Here is a 15,751-nt window from a genome sequence, read left to right on the forward strand (position 1 = left end):
GACAGGTCATTAAACAGCAGAGTAAGAAATGAGAGCGGGAAACTTGGCAGTTCTTCACCTAAGGCTACGTTTATACAGTGACGATGAAAAGAGAAGACGCAGAAGTGGCGTCTCGTCTTCATTTTTTTATTCGCGTTTAGACGAGCATTCTCAGGGGGAAATCTTTGTTTATATGAAGACGCAAGAGTATGTGATATTCGATTGGATATGCATTCCAGACCGCTGGGTGGTGGTGTGATAGAACCCGGCACGCCACGCAGACATTCTAATTTGACAGTTTAGCCAGAGAGGTAATCAAGGATCTTTGGTTTAGCCGTTTAGGCGGAGACGCTAACCCGGTCGTCTTCAAAACTCTACACTCTGGAAGGAGTCTTCAGATTTTTGCGTCTTCAAGCCCCGATGGCGGGGTCGCCGTGTAAACGAAAGGCTCTTATGATAAAATATTTTGTCGTCTTCCTTCGCAATCGTTCTCGTATAAACGGCCCCTAAGCTCTTAATTATCTCCGCCCCAGTGGCGCCCCTTCTGCCTGGTGGACCATTTTGCACCATCTGGACCTCGATCTCCACCCAAAGAAGAGAGCGATGAGTTCACGAGATGGTTCACAGAGATCCCATCTCTCAAAAATTCAAGCCAGTCAATAAAAAAATTCCAATAATGGGAAGTCACTGGAACACAATTCAGCTTGACTGCAGTCTTCAATCTCAGCAGCCATAATCACTTAAAAAAAATCTGAACACTGAGCCTCAGACAAATCCCCTTTTTTCAGATGGATGGTATACAGCCACACCACCATTTCCTGGACAGCAGTGGGGAGGAGAGTGGTATGGTATGGCTGGTATGTGTAGACAGCGGCTATAATGCTATCTCCCTCTGCAGCGATAAACTGCAAATAGCCTTTCTTCTCTTCCCCCCTCTTCTCTCCACTCCTCCAACACCTCGACACCACAAGCAATGCCTCAGCCGTGAGATTAGTGCAAAAGTGACACAATGTACCGTGTCTATACAGTCTGTGGTCAGACAATTATAATCAGCAATGCCATTTGTTCTCAGACATGGCGTGGTACTCTTGACAGGTAATTACAGACACCAAATACGAAAGTGAGGATTAACTCGAGTCTTTCAAATCCCACCAGTCTGCTGTTGACCCTTACAAAGCCATTTCAGCACCAATAAGTAAACCACTTCTGAAGCACAAAGATGCAATATCTGAAATTGAAAGCAAGGTGGTGGCTTCAGTGAAATGCATAAAACTCACTGATTTAGTCTAGTTCAATTTGACACATTTTTGAACAAAACAAAAGCTTTAGTATACAAAAAGTCTGATTGTAAATGTTTCATGCGTATATTTTCATGCTAATAAGTAAACACAGAATCAGGAAAGCCTCTGTAATTTAGCTTGTAAGACCAAGATTGAACACCTTATTGCATTTCGAGTGGAGGGGAAACAAAGCTCTGATTTTTCATTTAGAGCATTAGAGACCAATACTAGAAAAAATAAAGAGTAAACAGTGTCCCTATAGGGACCATGCATGTGTGAAGTAGACCATTATCTTCAAACACTTTTTTGTCCCTTGCTGCTAAACATTCTATGGGCGGAACCACTTGTCAAGGAAACGTCAACAAGATCTCCCCACAGAGCTGCGAGGGTAAATTATTCAGCAGGGTCTTCCACATGCTTTGAGAAGTACAATACTTTTAATTACCAGAAGATATAATCCACTTGATAAGAACAGGATGTAATGCTAGTGCAAGCAGCAAGAGGGGGGGCAGAAGAGTGGGAGAGAGAAAAGAGAGAGAGAGAGAGAGAGAAAGAGAGGGAGAGAGAGAGAATGTGGAGGTGGGTTGGTACTGTGCTATTGACAATGGTGTTATGAGGCTGATGGTAATGATTACATTGTAGCACGGTAGACAGGTGCCACTTGTCTCTCTCACTTATAAGTAGTGCTTGATCTGCAGAACAAAACATATTGAATATGACTGCCATTTTTGTCTTTTCCAAAAGGTGAATATCTCTGCTCTTCAAAAGAAGACAATTCCTGTTCCTCGTTCGTGTTATCTTTTGCACATCAGATGAGTTGACCTCAGTAAATCTCATTGGCAAAAGAATGCTGTGAAGCACTGCCACTGATGCTGTGAAGCACTGCCATCTTTCACAAAACTAGCATCACTCTGAAGGAACAAACAAAGCATAAAACCATATTTTATTTGGAGAGTTCATAATAACAAACAAACAAACTGGCATCAATAAAAACATACTAAGTAGTCATCACAACCAAAACACACACACACACACACACACACACACACACACACACACACACACACACACACACACACACACACACACACTCACACACATTCACAAAACAGTCACATAAACATATTCTGATGGATGGCCGTGGTGCACTCAGCCAGAATAAATGGACAGCTTCATGGACAGCAGTGAGGAGATGCAGTAACTGTGATAGATGACGAGCCGCTCAATGGTAGATCCCATGATGGAGAGGGCACCTGAATGGTGCTGATGCTGGCTGAGTATAGATGGATGAAGGGAGCCAGTACCCACTGTCCCCCGCCCATCCCCCAAACTGTGCTCTTACTGTAACACTGTTTTAGGAGTATGCACCTTAGTGATACCAGAAGCTGTTTGGACAGTAGAGAGAGTAGAGAAAAATAATGACTGTTTGGTTGCTTGTCATACTGAAAAATACTGTATGCATTATGAATGTACACTTAACCAACTGGAAAGTATTCAAACAGTGAAGTTATAGAAAGGATGAAATGATCAAGTTCTATCAGAAGAGGTATAATGAAAGTTAAAACACGTGTTTTAATCCATCAAAGGATACACAAAATACATAAGCAACAATAAGATAGTCTTTGGCATAGGCCTCGTCCTCGGTCCAGGTCACTGAGTGTGCAGGCCCTTGCAGATCCTGCCGGAATGCAACGGCAGGTGGCGGAGCCTACCCCCCGGACGTCTGGACAAGGCCAAACTGGAGGTTGTTAGGGAGGGAGGGAAGGAACATCGAAAATCGGCACCTGAAAGCAACAGGCAGGTGCAAAGTCATGTCATTGTAAAGACTGATGCAGAGAGGTGATTGGACAGAAGTAATGAATGATGAGCGACCAATTAAGTCTTCCTAACAGAACTAACGCTTACGCTTCCATTTATTCTTTGAATGTTTTTAGTGTGGTGTGTCCTTAAGGGGTTGGCGGAAATATAAATATCCCTTTGTCTACAGTACACACACTAGCAACACAGAGTGAGGTTTCAGCTCTGTGTTTCTTCTCGCAGCAGGTAATTACTGGAGTCAGTTGAGGAGGAAGAATAAATAGACATGGGCAGGTATGGTATCGAGCTCAGGCTGTGAGGGCCAGAGGACTACAAGTGCAGGGCAGGAATGGATCGCTGACTGACTGACAGGGGGGGGGGAGAGAGAGAGAGAGAGAGAGAGAGAGAGAGAGAGAGAGAAAGAAAGAGAGAGAGATATGGGAAGAGAGAGAGAGATGGGTGTTGGCACAGAGATTGACAGAGTGGCTATAGGGAGCTGTCTGGACAAAGCACCCACAAGCTGATCAACGCAAATGCCACAGCACATACAGCACAGCACGATAGCTCAGCCGTCAATTTAGCGAATAATAATGAATCATAGCATGTACATAATCAATTTCCACCTCACATTTTTTGCCACTCACTACTTTGAAATAGAGGTGAAAATAGCATGTCAGTGTGGATGCCACCCTCTGTTGTGATCTATAAAGGCCTACACATTTACTGTCATACTCTTTTGTCACTTGGAAGACTTTATCTCACCTCAGGGAAGCACTAAATGTCTCTGACTATCAGTGGTAAGATACATTGGGGTGTTTACATTCAAATTTTTCACTCTTAGCAGTGTAATCAAGATTGTCTTTCTAAAGGAGGTCTTAACACTGATTGGAATGTCTCCCCTGGTAATGTTGCTCTTGATATAACTAAAGCACCCCACACATAAACAGAGAGCTACATCATCTGGAAAACATGCTCGTTTCCTCTTCCAGAATCATAAACTAGTCCTTCTCATCTACATAACACAATAAAGGAATATCTCAGGAAGCAAGAGCCACAGTTCTGCACAGATTAATATTCAATGGAAGCAATTTCATGAGAGATAAAGTCAGAGTTAATTGGCTGTCAGAATGAAGTGTTTGCTTTTGTTGCTTAGTGCTTTGGGGATGATTATGGCCTTTAATGTTTTACTTAGTGAGTCATCTGAAATTATATCTCCCCTCTTTTGGGCCGAGCCAACGCTAATCCAAACCCTCATCTGCTTCCATGAAAGAGGGCAGCATCAAAGCCAAGCTGTACCCAACATGATTTACCCAAAATAAAAGCTTCCTATTTTAGAGTTGCATGTTTGATCTGGTGCATCCCTGCATGGTTTGTTTTACTTATTTACATTGTATTGCCAGGTAGTCACTGTGCCATTGCAAATCCCCAGACAGCTCTGCAAAATGCCTTCTGAAATGTCACGTGAACTCAGTGGGGTTCCAGTCTGGAGTAAGATATTAATAAAAGGATACTTCTTCTGGAAAGTAGTAAAGACGCTTGTTGCTATCATTTCAGGTTGAACTGGCCACCGGATATACAGTACAGTATGAAGAAATGGTATGTCTAGATGAACATGTCCAATATTAATCAGTCCACCCATCATTTGGAAGTAAAATATATTTTTTATACTTGTGGTGACAACTAAGGGTTGATCGATTGACAGCCCTAATAATCAGCATAAAAAATTCCAAATTTTAAGATAAAAGGTGTAAAAGTAACTGTCTTTAGTTAATGTGTTTTATGTGGGTAGTTTATGTACAGTAAACAATTGCTATCCAGATATTTAAATGATTTTGGATAAATGATGTTGGTTTATGGAGAATTCCTGGGTAGTCTACAGGACCTATTCAAAGAGAGATATCACCAGTAGTCAGCTCACCAGCCAAAGGATAGCAGAGTACAAAAGAGTACATATTAGTCATTAGTCATAGCCATTCTATCATGTGGAACACACCTACTTTTTATGGGCCATGCATCCAGCCTGTCCAAAACATACTGCGTAATCACACCCAAACACGCAAGCCCATACACATGCTTTCAGTCAGCAGCACAGCCCTCTCTCTCAGCCTGGCTCTCCAAGCCCACAGTACACTCGACATCATCCTCTATGGTAGTGTGCAAATCTCACGGCATTCCATCACAACCCAATGCACATGCTTTTTTTATTGCCAAGCAAGCTCCCGTGAGAGCTCCGATGCACTGGCGTATATCATCGCTACACAATACATAAACAGCTTCCGGCCCACACGGCCGTTGTTGTACAGAGGACCGGATTCTTGAGCTGTCAGCCTGGAGAAGCTGTAATGTGGACTTTGCCACTGGATGCTCTGGTCGCTCATATCATGTGGTGTTGACTGGGAATCTTTGGGATGCATTTTCTCAAGCCAGACCTCCATGTTTTTGGCTTTCATACATTTGAAGAAGCACAGTCAGTCATCTTTTAGCTAGGAGGAGATGCTCTCGTGGCACTTAATCTGCCCCTTCTGACTCACGTCTGATCCTGCATCTGTTGAAAGTGCACCTCAAATGAAGAGGTGAGGTTAGAGTTCAGTGTGTCCGGGAGGCTGGGATCACGTGGGGCTCTGTGGAGCAGATCCATATATCATCTCCTCTTAATGAGCCATCCCTCAGTGGCTTATTTCAGAGAGGCTCATCCTTCCTCAACAGGCAGGTCACACACCTCACTTTATTAGCACTGTGAATGGTAATGGTGCCTTGATATTGTAACCAGGTGAGGGTGCAGGGTCCTTTATGTTGTTTCACAATCCAACAAAGAAGAACAGAGTTACCAAGAAGTTCTTGCACATCACGAAACCGATTCTGTCACAGACCCAGTGTAAGGCAACCTTCCCTCTGCAGGACTTCACAATGAATAACAGAAGCTGGAAGGCAGTGAATGAGTTCTTACTTAAAAGCAGGTGAGTACTTAACCCAAGTAAAGTGAATTGGCACTGTGGAGAGCTGCCTATCTGAATGCAGGTGGTTCAGAGTGTTGCAGCAAAACAAGGGCAAGGATGTGACCAAGGACGTGACAGATATGCCACAAGGGTATCAGAGTTCAGACAAGATCAGTATCAAAAATATTGTGTTACACACCTGATTTACTTTACAAAACAATTTTCCAAGAGTACACATACTTTCCCTACAATGCTACATAATAGCATTATGCTTAAATAATGAATGTGATTAAAATGAGTAAGTGATGAAAAACCATAATTGTATTGTTCCTATTAAAATCATCGTCCCATGTTTAAAGAAGAGTGTCTTGGGTCTGTTCTCCAATCAGGCAGAAAAGAATCCAATAATCATAAACATTATCATCAGTTCTTTTCACTAAGTCAGACAGGTTCAGATTAACAATGCCACTCTGGAGGACTTAAAATACGTATTCATCATTGCACGCTTTCTTCATGCATGCAAAATTGCTTCAATGATTGTGGTTTGTGTGTAGTGAAAGGCCATCATGCAATGTTTTTAAGGGTGGTAATTTTACTTGAAAACAAAAAAAAACATTCAAGGCCCCGGACAGACAGCTCAACCTGCTCCACAGAAGGTGTCTTGTGAGCACATCCAACAGAGTATCTTTTCAACACGGGCCTGACCATTTAAGTAAACCATCAACAAGGAGAATAGACAGCACCACTGACTGTCCACTGGGATCAAGGGATAATATTTCCATGACCTATTTAAAATTCATCCAGATAATATATACATTTGAGAGTGTTTCTGAATGATTTTGCAGACTTACAATTCTTAGTAGATGTGCCACAAAACTATTGTGTGAAGGAGAAAACATCTCCAAAGAGGCATACAACACCAGCAATAGGCATAAGCTCCCTTACAGAAATATCAGGTTTCAGGTCATATTTTCACATGCAAATTAGGTTTCTAGCAAACAGTTGTGGTTAACTTTTGGCAATGTTGCAGCAATGCCACATGCAAATCAGGTTTGCCAATGTTCAGTAGAAGTTTGCGATTATTGGCTAAGTGTGGTGGCAAATCACTAGCGAACACAATTGCCACTAGTGGCAAACTTCTCATTATTGCCAGAACTTTGCTGGAAGTTTTCCTCTAGCAGCCAACACTGGCAAACTTCTGGTAATATTTTAATTTCAAATCATTTTTGTAATGGCTAGCAGTAGCACAAAGAAGGAACTATTCATTGTTCTTAGAAATGTTTGCCAGAACAGATAGTGACAGAATGTGATAATATTCTGTAAGAACATTTTGAGGACTTTTGTGCCAAAGCAGAAACCCCTTTCTCCTTTTTAAAGTATATTTTTGGGTTGTTTTTGCCTTTATTTGACAGGGCAGCGTAGCCTGACAGGAAGCAAGTTGGAGAGAGATGGGGTGGGATAGGGAAAAGGAACCCTTTTGTATCTTCACAGTAGGAGTTATCAAACTTGGCGTTTATTATGTCTGATGGATTTACTTTGACTTAAGTAAGGCTCTATACTACAAAGAACAGAGATGAGTGGATAAACTTTGTTGTTGCCCTACACCCCATAGTATTGGTGTAAGTAAGATCCTGCAATCAGCTGTCTAGTGTGGCTGCAGGATCTAGCTAGAGCTGTGTTTTAGTCGCTGTCCATGGTGCTGACGAGCTGCTTGCCTTTTGTAGGATGTTGATTCACACTACCTCCTAGCTGGAGGCTACACCGTCAAACAACATAATTGTTCCTATTGTTTCCTGTTAGCCTGGACTTACTCATTTCACTACAAATACAGTATTCCTCACTGTTTCTAAATTTCAGGACGGCGATGCATGCTTTGTTTGGAAAATGGAAACAATGTCTTGCTGACTGTGCTTGGGTACCACTTCCGGGTGAATATGCTTCAACAGCTTCTCCTTTAGATGGGACAAACTGCTAAATATGGATGAGGATAGCTCTCCAAACTCCAGATCCATACATTTATATTGACTATACAGTAGCCAATGCATTAAGGCTATTCGCCTATAATGAGTTGAATTTGCAGTCAGTAGGCCTACTGATTTTTCACGAACTTGTATCGGATCCTTTCCTCGTGTGCAGCGTGTAACAGCTTGATTGGTAGCGTTATGTGTGGTAAAATTCAATTAACTTGAAATTATATAACAGTATGATAACTGTGGCAGGTTAGTGTGGTGTTTTATTTGAAAAGGACCAAATCGCGATGGCATGTGCGATCGGCTGCTTTAGAAGTTCTATGATAGAACCCTTCATAGTTCTGGGCCTACGTTTTAAAACGTTCCATTCTACCTTGCACTCAATGTCATGGAAACAACCAAACATTCTATGAAATACTTGCATTGCATTTTGGAAAGCGATCGGCACGCAGATTTTTTGGCTTGATTTTCGATAGTGATTTTCGACATTACTTACACGTTTGATCTTACAACCTTCTTCTGATTTAGAGGTGAGGTCCATCAATTGTTTTTGTGCTTGCACTATTTCACTTTTGGCAGCGTATTACAGCGAAGGGAAATGCACTCGAATTACCGGCTGTAGGCCTATGAGCTAAACTCAAGGAAACGTTGGCTGTTGACTAGGTAGCCGACAACTTGATACGAACAGACATTTATATAAAAGGCCCAAACCTAAACCTAACTTCAAATCAATTGGCATACATCACACTCTATTTCTTCGTAAAACGTGTTTAATCTTCATACGTTTAATTGGCGTGAATAAAGAGAGACAGAATAATCCGTCAAATACTGAAATGAAATGTAACTTTGGAATAGCATAACATAAGACAGCCTGCCATCGATGCATAGCCTACTACAAACAACTCATAGGCTAATTGATCAAATCTGTAAATCTATATTATGAGTTTGTGATATGGACTTGTGCTGACAGCTGTGTGTATTACCATTGTAGAAGTTCATGGAAACTCAGGCACCTGAGATAAAGATGGACGTGAAGACCTTACTGGAGACCACCACCTCTTTCAGGGTCTCTGAGCTAAGGGAGCTTGAGGAGTACTTCTTTGTTCTTGAGAAAAACAGGAGAAACCTCCAGTATCTCCTGCAAGAGCAGAAGGAAGACCATGAAATGGCACTGAAAACCCAGGAGAGGAAAAGGATCCAGGAGAGAATGGAGTGGGAGAGGCAGATGAGGAAGAGAGAGGAGACTCTGCAATCTGCGTTTATGTCTGTGGCTATCAGCAGACAAAAGATGATGAAAGACCTGATGGCCAGAATGGTAAGACACTTGGCTGTTGGATGTTATACATATGGCTACTTAATGACAAAACAAAGCATTTTAACCAGTGTACTGTGTAATAAAACAATGAGTGTTTTCTTTTTTCTTTAGAGTACCACCAGTCTCAAATACATGGACGAAACCAGTGGGTCTGGATACATTATCACCTCTCCTGTTGTTCCTCAGGTATATTCTTCAGAATCAGAATCAGAATAATTTTATTGCCAAGTTTATTTTTCTTTTTCCACACAAAAAAACAAAGAACAAGGATGGTGGTGCAAGACGAAATGGTGCAAGACACATAAAAGTATTTTAATATAAATATAATATAAAATAGGCCTATATATGTACACATAATTATGCAAATATGACAAAGTGCCAGTACAAAAACGCTATGCAGAAAGCGGGCTATTAATGTTGTGTGTAGGTCCTTACACTAAGTCTAGATATACAGTATAGTGCTTCACATTGACAAACAGATGAAAGTGTCTACTGATGTACAAGACTTTCTTAGAGTTTCAAAGTCTCTTCAGCATTGTCATGTCTGCAGGTTTTCTCACGCAGGGTGCCATACACCTGGGAGGAACAGCCAGAAAACAACCCAGAAAATGGTGGTTCCTCTTATGCTGCTCCTGTCATGCTGCTTCTGAGGTATTTCACTTGTCTTTTTTTCCCAGGCCTGCTCTGCTTATGACCTTCTATTGGATCTTTATGGTATTTGAATTGTGCCTGCAAAAAAAAAAAACAGTTTATGAAGTTTTAACATGTGAGTCACTCTTTTCAAAAGATTCATGAATTGTGCTTTCTTTTCTTTAGGATGCAAACAGCAGCAGTGCGACAGCAGACAAGAAAATGGCAGATCTGCAGCTGATCGCAAAGCTGGAGGAGCGTGTCAGAAAGGCTGAAACGAAAAAGCAGCAAAAAGCCCTTAAGAAGGCAGAAGAGCAGGCAAAGAAGGCCGAGAAGAAAGCGATAAAGGCTGAGAAGAAGAGAGCCAAGAAAGAGGGAAAGAGAGCAGGGAATAAGGATGATGAAGTCAAGGGAAACAGTTCAAAACAGTTTCTGTCTTCAGTTACAAAAGAATGATGTGACAAAACATTTTTTTTTTTTACATCACAGTATTAAATAAACATTTTAAAATATAATATAATCTTATGTTATAACATGTTGTATTTGTTTCCTGGTCTGTTAGATATCATTTTTATTCTGAAATGATGATAAACTGTACTGTAGGATAGTAAGGGAGTGAACCATGAAATATGATTTGCCAAAGAATGTGTTTGTACCATGAAGGTATCTGCACTGAGATAAACAAGGTTTTGAGCAAAAATATGTTTTTATATGCTAAAAATTATTATGTGTTTGTAATTATTTTGTGAGTTTATTACACTGTATAATTATAATTTAAATAATAATTTAATAAAAACTCACCTCTGCTCCGAAACTGACTGCCACTTAGTCCTGCACATTCTCTGCACCGAAATAAATTATGTTTGTAAATTTGTCTTCATCTCCTACTCCATCCCCTACTCTTGCAACTCATTCTATGTGTATGTAAGTGAGTGTGTGTGTGTGTGTGCTTCTCTCTGTGTGTGTGTGCGTGCGTGCGTGTGTGTGTGTGTGAGTTTTGACAACACCATAAGCAAAGGCTTATGGAAACACAATGAAGTGGTAGCACCCATTTGATCATTTGCCTTCCCGGTTCAAAAGTTAGGTTATTCATCTTACATAATTCTGTTGGATAAATTAATTGCTGAGGCAAAATCTGTTCAACATAATAACATGTGTTTTAAAGAGAAGCATGAGTTTGTTTTGTTTTGTGGTTTAGTAACTGTGATAACCTCTTTCCTCTTTCTTTTTTTTTTACACTGTATCGCTTACCTTAAGTGATTCAATCAGACAAGTGGAATTCTCAATTGGAATGACTGTTTGAACATAATAATGTTGTGTTTCATTCAACACTAGACTGATTTACGTAATTGCAATGTAATATGGTTTGATAAATTGTCTTCACGAGCACTGAAATAGCATGGTTTCAGCGAAACCACTCAGAACATGACAAAAAAAAATATTTTGTTTATATGTACCAGTACTTTATTAACACATTTTCCCTACAAAAAAATCGTCCAACAGGTTTTTCAACATCATTACAATATATTGTTTTTTCGCCAGCTGGCAAGATGTCCTCCAACCACAATGTTTTTCCCTCTGTGGTCTGCTCCAGTCATAGTGATGGGGTTGGGACTGCTGAGACTAACACAGATGGAGACTGGAGAGTCTCAAGGCACTGAGCTTTTCATTGAAGGCTCATCAACACTTTACACTTCAGGACAGTGGTTCAACTATGAGATAAATAGTAGGAATTTGCTTGAATATTGATAATAAATTACAAGTTATTAGCATACATTAAGTCAATGATTTTATTTCTGAGGCTTTGAAGAATAAAATAATCAATAGAGTTGCAAAGAGTCTTGCTAATTAATGTATACAATGTCATTGTGGTCCTTTGAGTTCTCTCAAGAAGTGTATGGCAGAATGACCATAATAAGTCCCTTTTGGTTACATTTTAATGGGGTGAAAGATAAGGTGTCACATCAGATATGGTTGTTGTTGCACCGTCTCAGATTTTGTTCAAACCTTGTCTATATCATGAATGGGTCCCAAAACCAAGGCCTGTAAAATATTTCTGTCCAAATCCTGAATTTATATTATTTTCAGCCTATGAAAGTACTTCAGTTTTATAGCCTGAAAAATACATTATCTGTGAAGCAAAGTTTGGACATTAATATCATGAAAAGTACTTTTCATAGCCAATCCAAAATGTGTAGGGTGGAAGACAAACATGTTCTCAGTATGACTGGACAATTAAAAGTTTGTACGGCATGTTCAAGTTTGTAAGGCTCTATATTTGGGAAAAAAGTGCAATAAGGTTGACATTAAGGGTACTATACAATTGTTTTTGCATGCATTTAGCATCAATCATTATTTTTTCTGTATATACAGTATTTTTATTGATGTTGTTCCAATATTTGAGCTCTCCACATATAATGGGCTTGAAGATTTTAGGTATTAAACATGGGAAGGTTGTGATTTTCAGTCATTTTCAGACTAATAAAATGGTATGTGGGGTAGTTAGCAGGCACATGAAAATCTATGTTTTAGTAGCTCAGTGTATGGGCATTTAGTGTACAAAGTGCCAATGGTGTACCATACATACAAGAAATAGAGTCAACATCATTGTTTTACCTCAGGGACAAGAATGAAACACATACAGTAGGTAAACAATGTAACCAAGTAAGTGTATCTATAAAGGAAACATGGTACATTATTGGCACTTTGAACATGAAATGACTTTAAATTGAGATATTCCCACATTGATTTTAGTGTTCCTACAAGCTACCGCACATATCATTTTAGTCCTAACATTAATAAAGTATTATTTTTGCTGACTAAATACTGGTTGATGCCATGTGGATACAGAAAAGTTTACAAGAGCCCCAATATCACCAGTTTTGCATTTTGTTCTAAATCTAGGGCCTTATATAAAACTAATAGTCATGCAGTACAAACATTTATTGGTCCAGTCATAATGAGAACATTTTACAAAGATTGGGCAGGCTAAAGTAAACTTTTTAAGATACTGTATTAATGTCCAAACATGGCCACCATGATGAGACATTTTTGTTAGTGTAAAATAGGGTGAAAACATTTACGAAAACGTTGGAATGGAAAAATATATATTTTATAGGCCTAAGTTCTGGGACCTAACATTATGTAAACAAACTTTGAGCAAAATCTGAGACGGTGCAGTAACCATTTTCCTGGATTCTGTCTGATTTGACACAGAATGACCCAATAGTAACGTTACCCATTGAAGGACTTAAGTCACTCACTGTCAATCTCTTTCATACAGTAGATCCTCTTTTTTTACCTTAAAACATTTTTACCATAAATGAAAAATTAAAACTAAACATTACATCAAAAAATCCACAAATCCACAATCCCAGCATTCAGAATCGAACATAGCAACAGTGTTGATGTCTCTTTTAAGGACAGTGTCTGCAGTCTATATTCTATTTAGCCAGCTGTTCCAAAGATGTCCTCCAACCACAATGGATTTTCATCTGTGGTGGGCTCCAGGCATAGATATGTCAGTATCTCTGGCTCCAGCATTGTGATTGGGTGGGGACTGCTGGGACTCTCACAGGTGGAGACAATGAGTCTCACGGTACTGAGCTTTTCAATGGAGGCTCATCAGCAAACACAGAAACTCAAATTTGACTATGAAATTAACACACACTTTACACTTACGTACAATGAACATGTTGGACTAATTCAAGAACATGATGTTCAAATTAGTTTAGTTATAAGAAACTACAAATAGGGGAGCAGTTGCCATTAGACTCTAATGATCAAACAATGGCTTTGTCACGATTGTTGTGGGTCAACACACAGCTCCCGGCTCTCTTCAGCATTAATATCTGCAGAACAGATTGTTCTGATATTCCTTCCGGGATGAACAGCTTGTATGTAAATTCTGTTTAACTGTGTGAAAATGTGGAAACACTTTTTCAATAAGGTACTGAAGGGGGGCTCAGTACAGATTGGCAGACTGCTGTCCATGGAACTGAACACATGTCAATCAGGGAGCTCCTGATCCGTCACCATGCCATATAGCCTAAATGATGTTTTAAACATACAACTGCTTATACTGAATGACTATAAGTGTAGTGATGAAAATGGCTTATGGTTCAAGATGCTGAGATCAGTAAATTGTTCAATATAATTTATCTTGTCCTCAAGTCAATGACTTCAATATCTGATAAAAGGACCCTAAACAAACTGATCAACATCTCGGACAATGGATGTCATCCGCTCTACAGCACTATCAAAAAGCAAAAGAGCTTGATCAGCTGGAGACTTCGCTCACTGCCATGCACAACTGAAAGGCTGAGGAAGTAATTTGTCCCCAGGGCCATTGAACTGTTCAATGCTTCACTAAATGGAAGAGGAGAGATAGACTTCTCTGCTTAGTCTGTCTGCCTCTCCACCGTCTCCATGTTTGAGTACTGACTGCCCACTACTGCTTTACTACTGTTTTACTACTGTTTTACTAATGTACACAGCCTAATGTTTTCACTACTGTTTTACTGCTACACTGTTTTTCATGCTTTATTAGCACACATGATCAATGGCTGCGATCAGGCTTCTGCTACAATACTGAATGAATGAATGGCTATAACCCTATTACCTCAACCTGTTCTTGCACTGACATAGTTTTTTTTATTTTACCTTGTCTACATTATACTTTACTCTCCTATTTGTCCATATTATTTATGCTGGTCTCCTTATTCTTGCACTGTTGCACTGTTGCACTGTTGGACTAATGTTGGACTACTTTTTGCACCTTCACCATGACACTCACTCTCTTGAGCACCTTGCCATGCACACATAACTAAAGGACTATGGTTGGACTACTTTTTGCACCTTCACCATGACACTCACTCTCTTTAGCACCTTACCAGTCCCAGCCCTGTCACTACAAGCGTCTTATGCTTGATTACCCTCAAGCACATTGGACTTTCTAAATTTAATTTATATAGTGTATTTAGTATTTAGTTTTGTTAGTTTCTTATCTTTCTTATCTTCTACTGTCTTATTGTACAGTGGAGTTTAGTTATATGTTTATACTTATACTCATGTTTACCATTTCTGCTGTTGTGTGTGATGTCTGTATGCTACTGAGACCCTTAAATTTCCCCTTGGGGATCAATAAAGTATCTATCTATCTATCTATCTATCTATCTATCTATCTATCTATCTATCTATCTATCTATCTATCTATCTATCTATCAGTTCAGTTAAGAAGCTGCTACAGTCTTAAACTAACTCTTATTAGTAATATATATATATATATATATATATAGAGAGAGAGAGATCCTGTAATAGCATCAGTGTCAAGGAAAACATTAGTTTAATCATTTTGGACTGTTTCATTTTAAAAAGATAAAAACTGCTTAAGAAAAGATGATTATTAGAATTTGCTTTTTATATTGCAACAATTCACAATACTTACAGCACTTTGAGAATCAGTGGGGTGCACATGGCAAACTCATTACATTAGCCGCCTTTCCTCTCCAGCGTAAACACCAGCTATGTTCCCATTTCAAATCTTTTAAAGCATTATACTAACAGAGCTCATGAATTAAATTTAGCTTTATTTGTTAACCGAGCAATGATGTCAGGCCAATAATGAGATTCATGCCAATTACTCAAATAGCCCATTAGGCAGCAGGTTGGAAAAATAGTTTTCTCACAGAGGTACTGGGCCTTCAAATCAATGCACTGATTCGACTGGTCTGCCATTAGCAGTAGGAATTTATGTCAGTTTGGCAAAGCAGCATTGCTACCATTAATTCTGATAACAAAACACTACATAAATATCCTTTCCCCCTCCCCAACTGAGCTGGAGGC

At 39.6% G+C, this 15,751-nt stretch overlaps 1 protein-coding gene across 2 annotated transcripts; it reads left to right on the forward strand.

Annotated features, from left to right (window-relative positions):
- The first annotated feature begins 8,395 nt into the window (after positions 1-8,395).
- On the forward strand, positions 8,396-10,390 carry LOC125311939. Of its 2 annotated transcripts, none has more exons than XM_048270348.1 (5): positions 8,396-8,492; positions 8,954-9,277; positions 9,389-9,463; positions 9,828-9,928; positions 10,094-10,390. In XM_048270348.1, exons 2-5 carry the CDS (start codon positions 8,960-8,962, stop codon positions 10,146-10,148), a joined length of 549 nt encoding a protein of 182 aa, XP_048126305.1. In that variant the 5' UTR covers positions 8,396-8,492; positions 8,954-8,959; the 3' UTR covers positions 10,149-10,390. The 2 variants fall into 2 exon arrangements, with proteins under 2 accessions (XP_048126305.1, XP_048126304.1); XM_048270347.1 differs by having other exon boundaries at positions 9,842-9,928.
- Positions 10,391-15,751: the final 5,361 nt, after the last annotated feature.

This window comes from Alosa alosa, chromosome 18 (assembly GCF_017589495.1).
Source record: "Alosa alosa isolate M-15738 ecotype Scorff River chromosome 18, AALO_Geno_1.1, whole genome shotgun sequence".
NCBI classification, from domain to species: domain Eukaryota; kingdom Metazoa; phylum Chordata; class Actinopteri; order Clupeiformes; family Clupeidae; genus Alosa; species Alosa alosa.

Excerpts from the sequence above, each read along its gene's own strand:
- LOC125311939 (XM_048270347.1), top strand. The coding sequence starts at position 8,960 with ATGGAAACTCAGGCACCTGAGATAAAGATGGACGTGAAGACCTTACTG. Across the intron at positions 9,278-9,388 it reads AAGACCTGATGGCCAGAATG|AGTACCACCAGTCTCAAATA; the intron begins GTAAGACACTTG and ends TTTTTTCTTTAG. Across the intron at positions 9,464-9,841 it reads CCTCTCCTGTTGTTCCTCAG|GGTGCCATACACCTGGGAGG; the intron begins GTATATTCTTCA and ends TTTCTCACGCAG.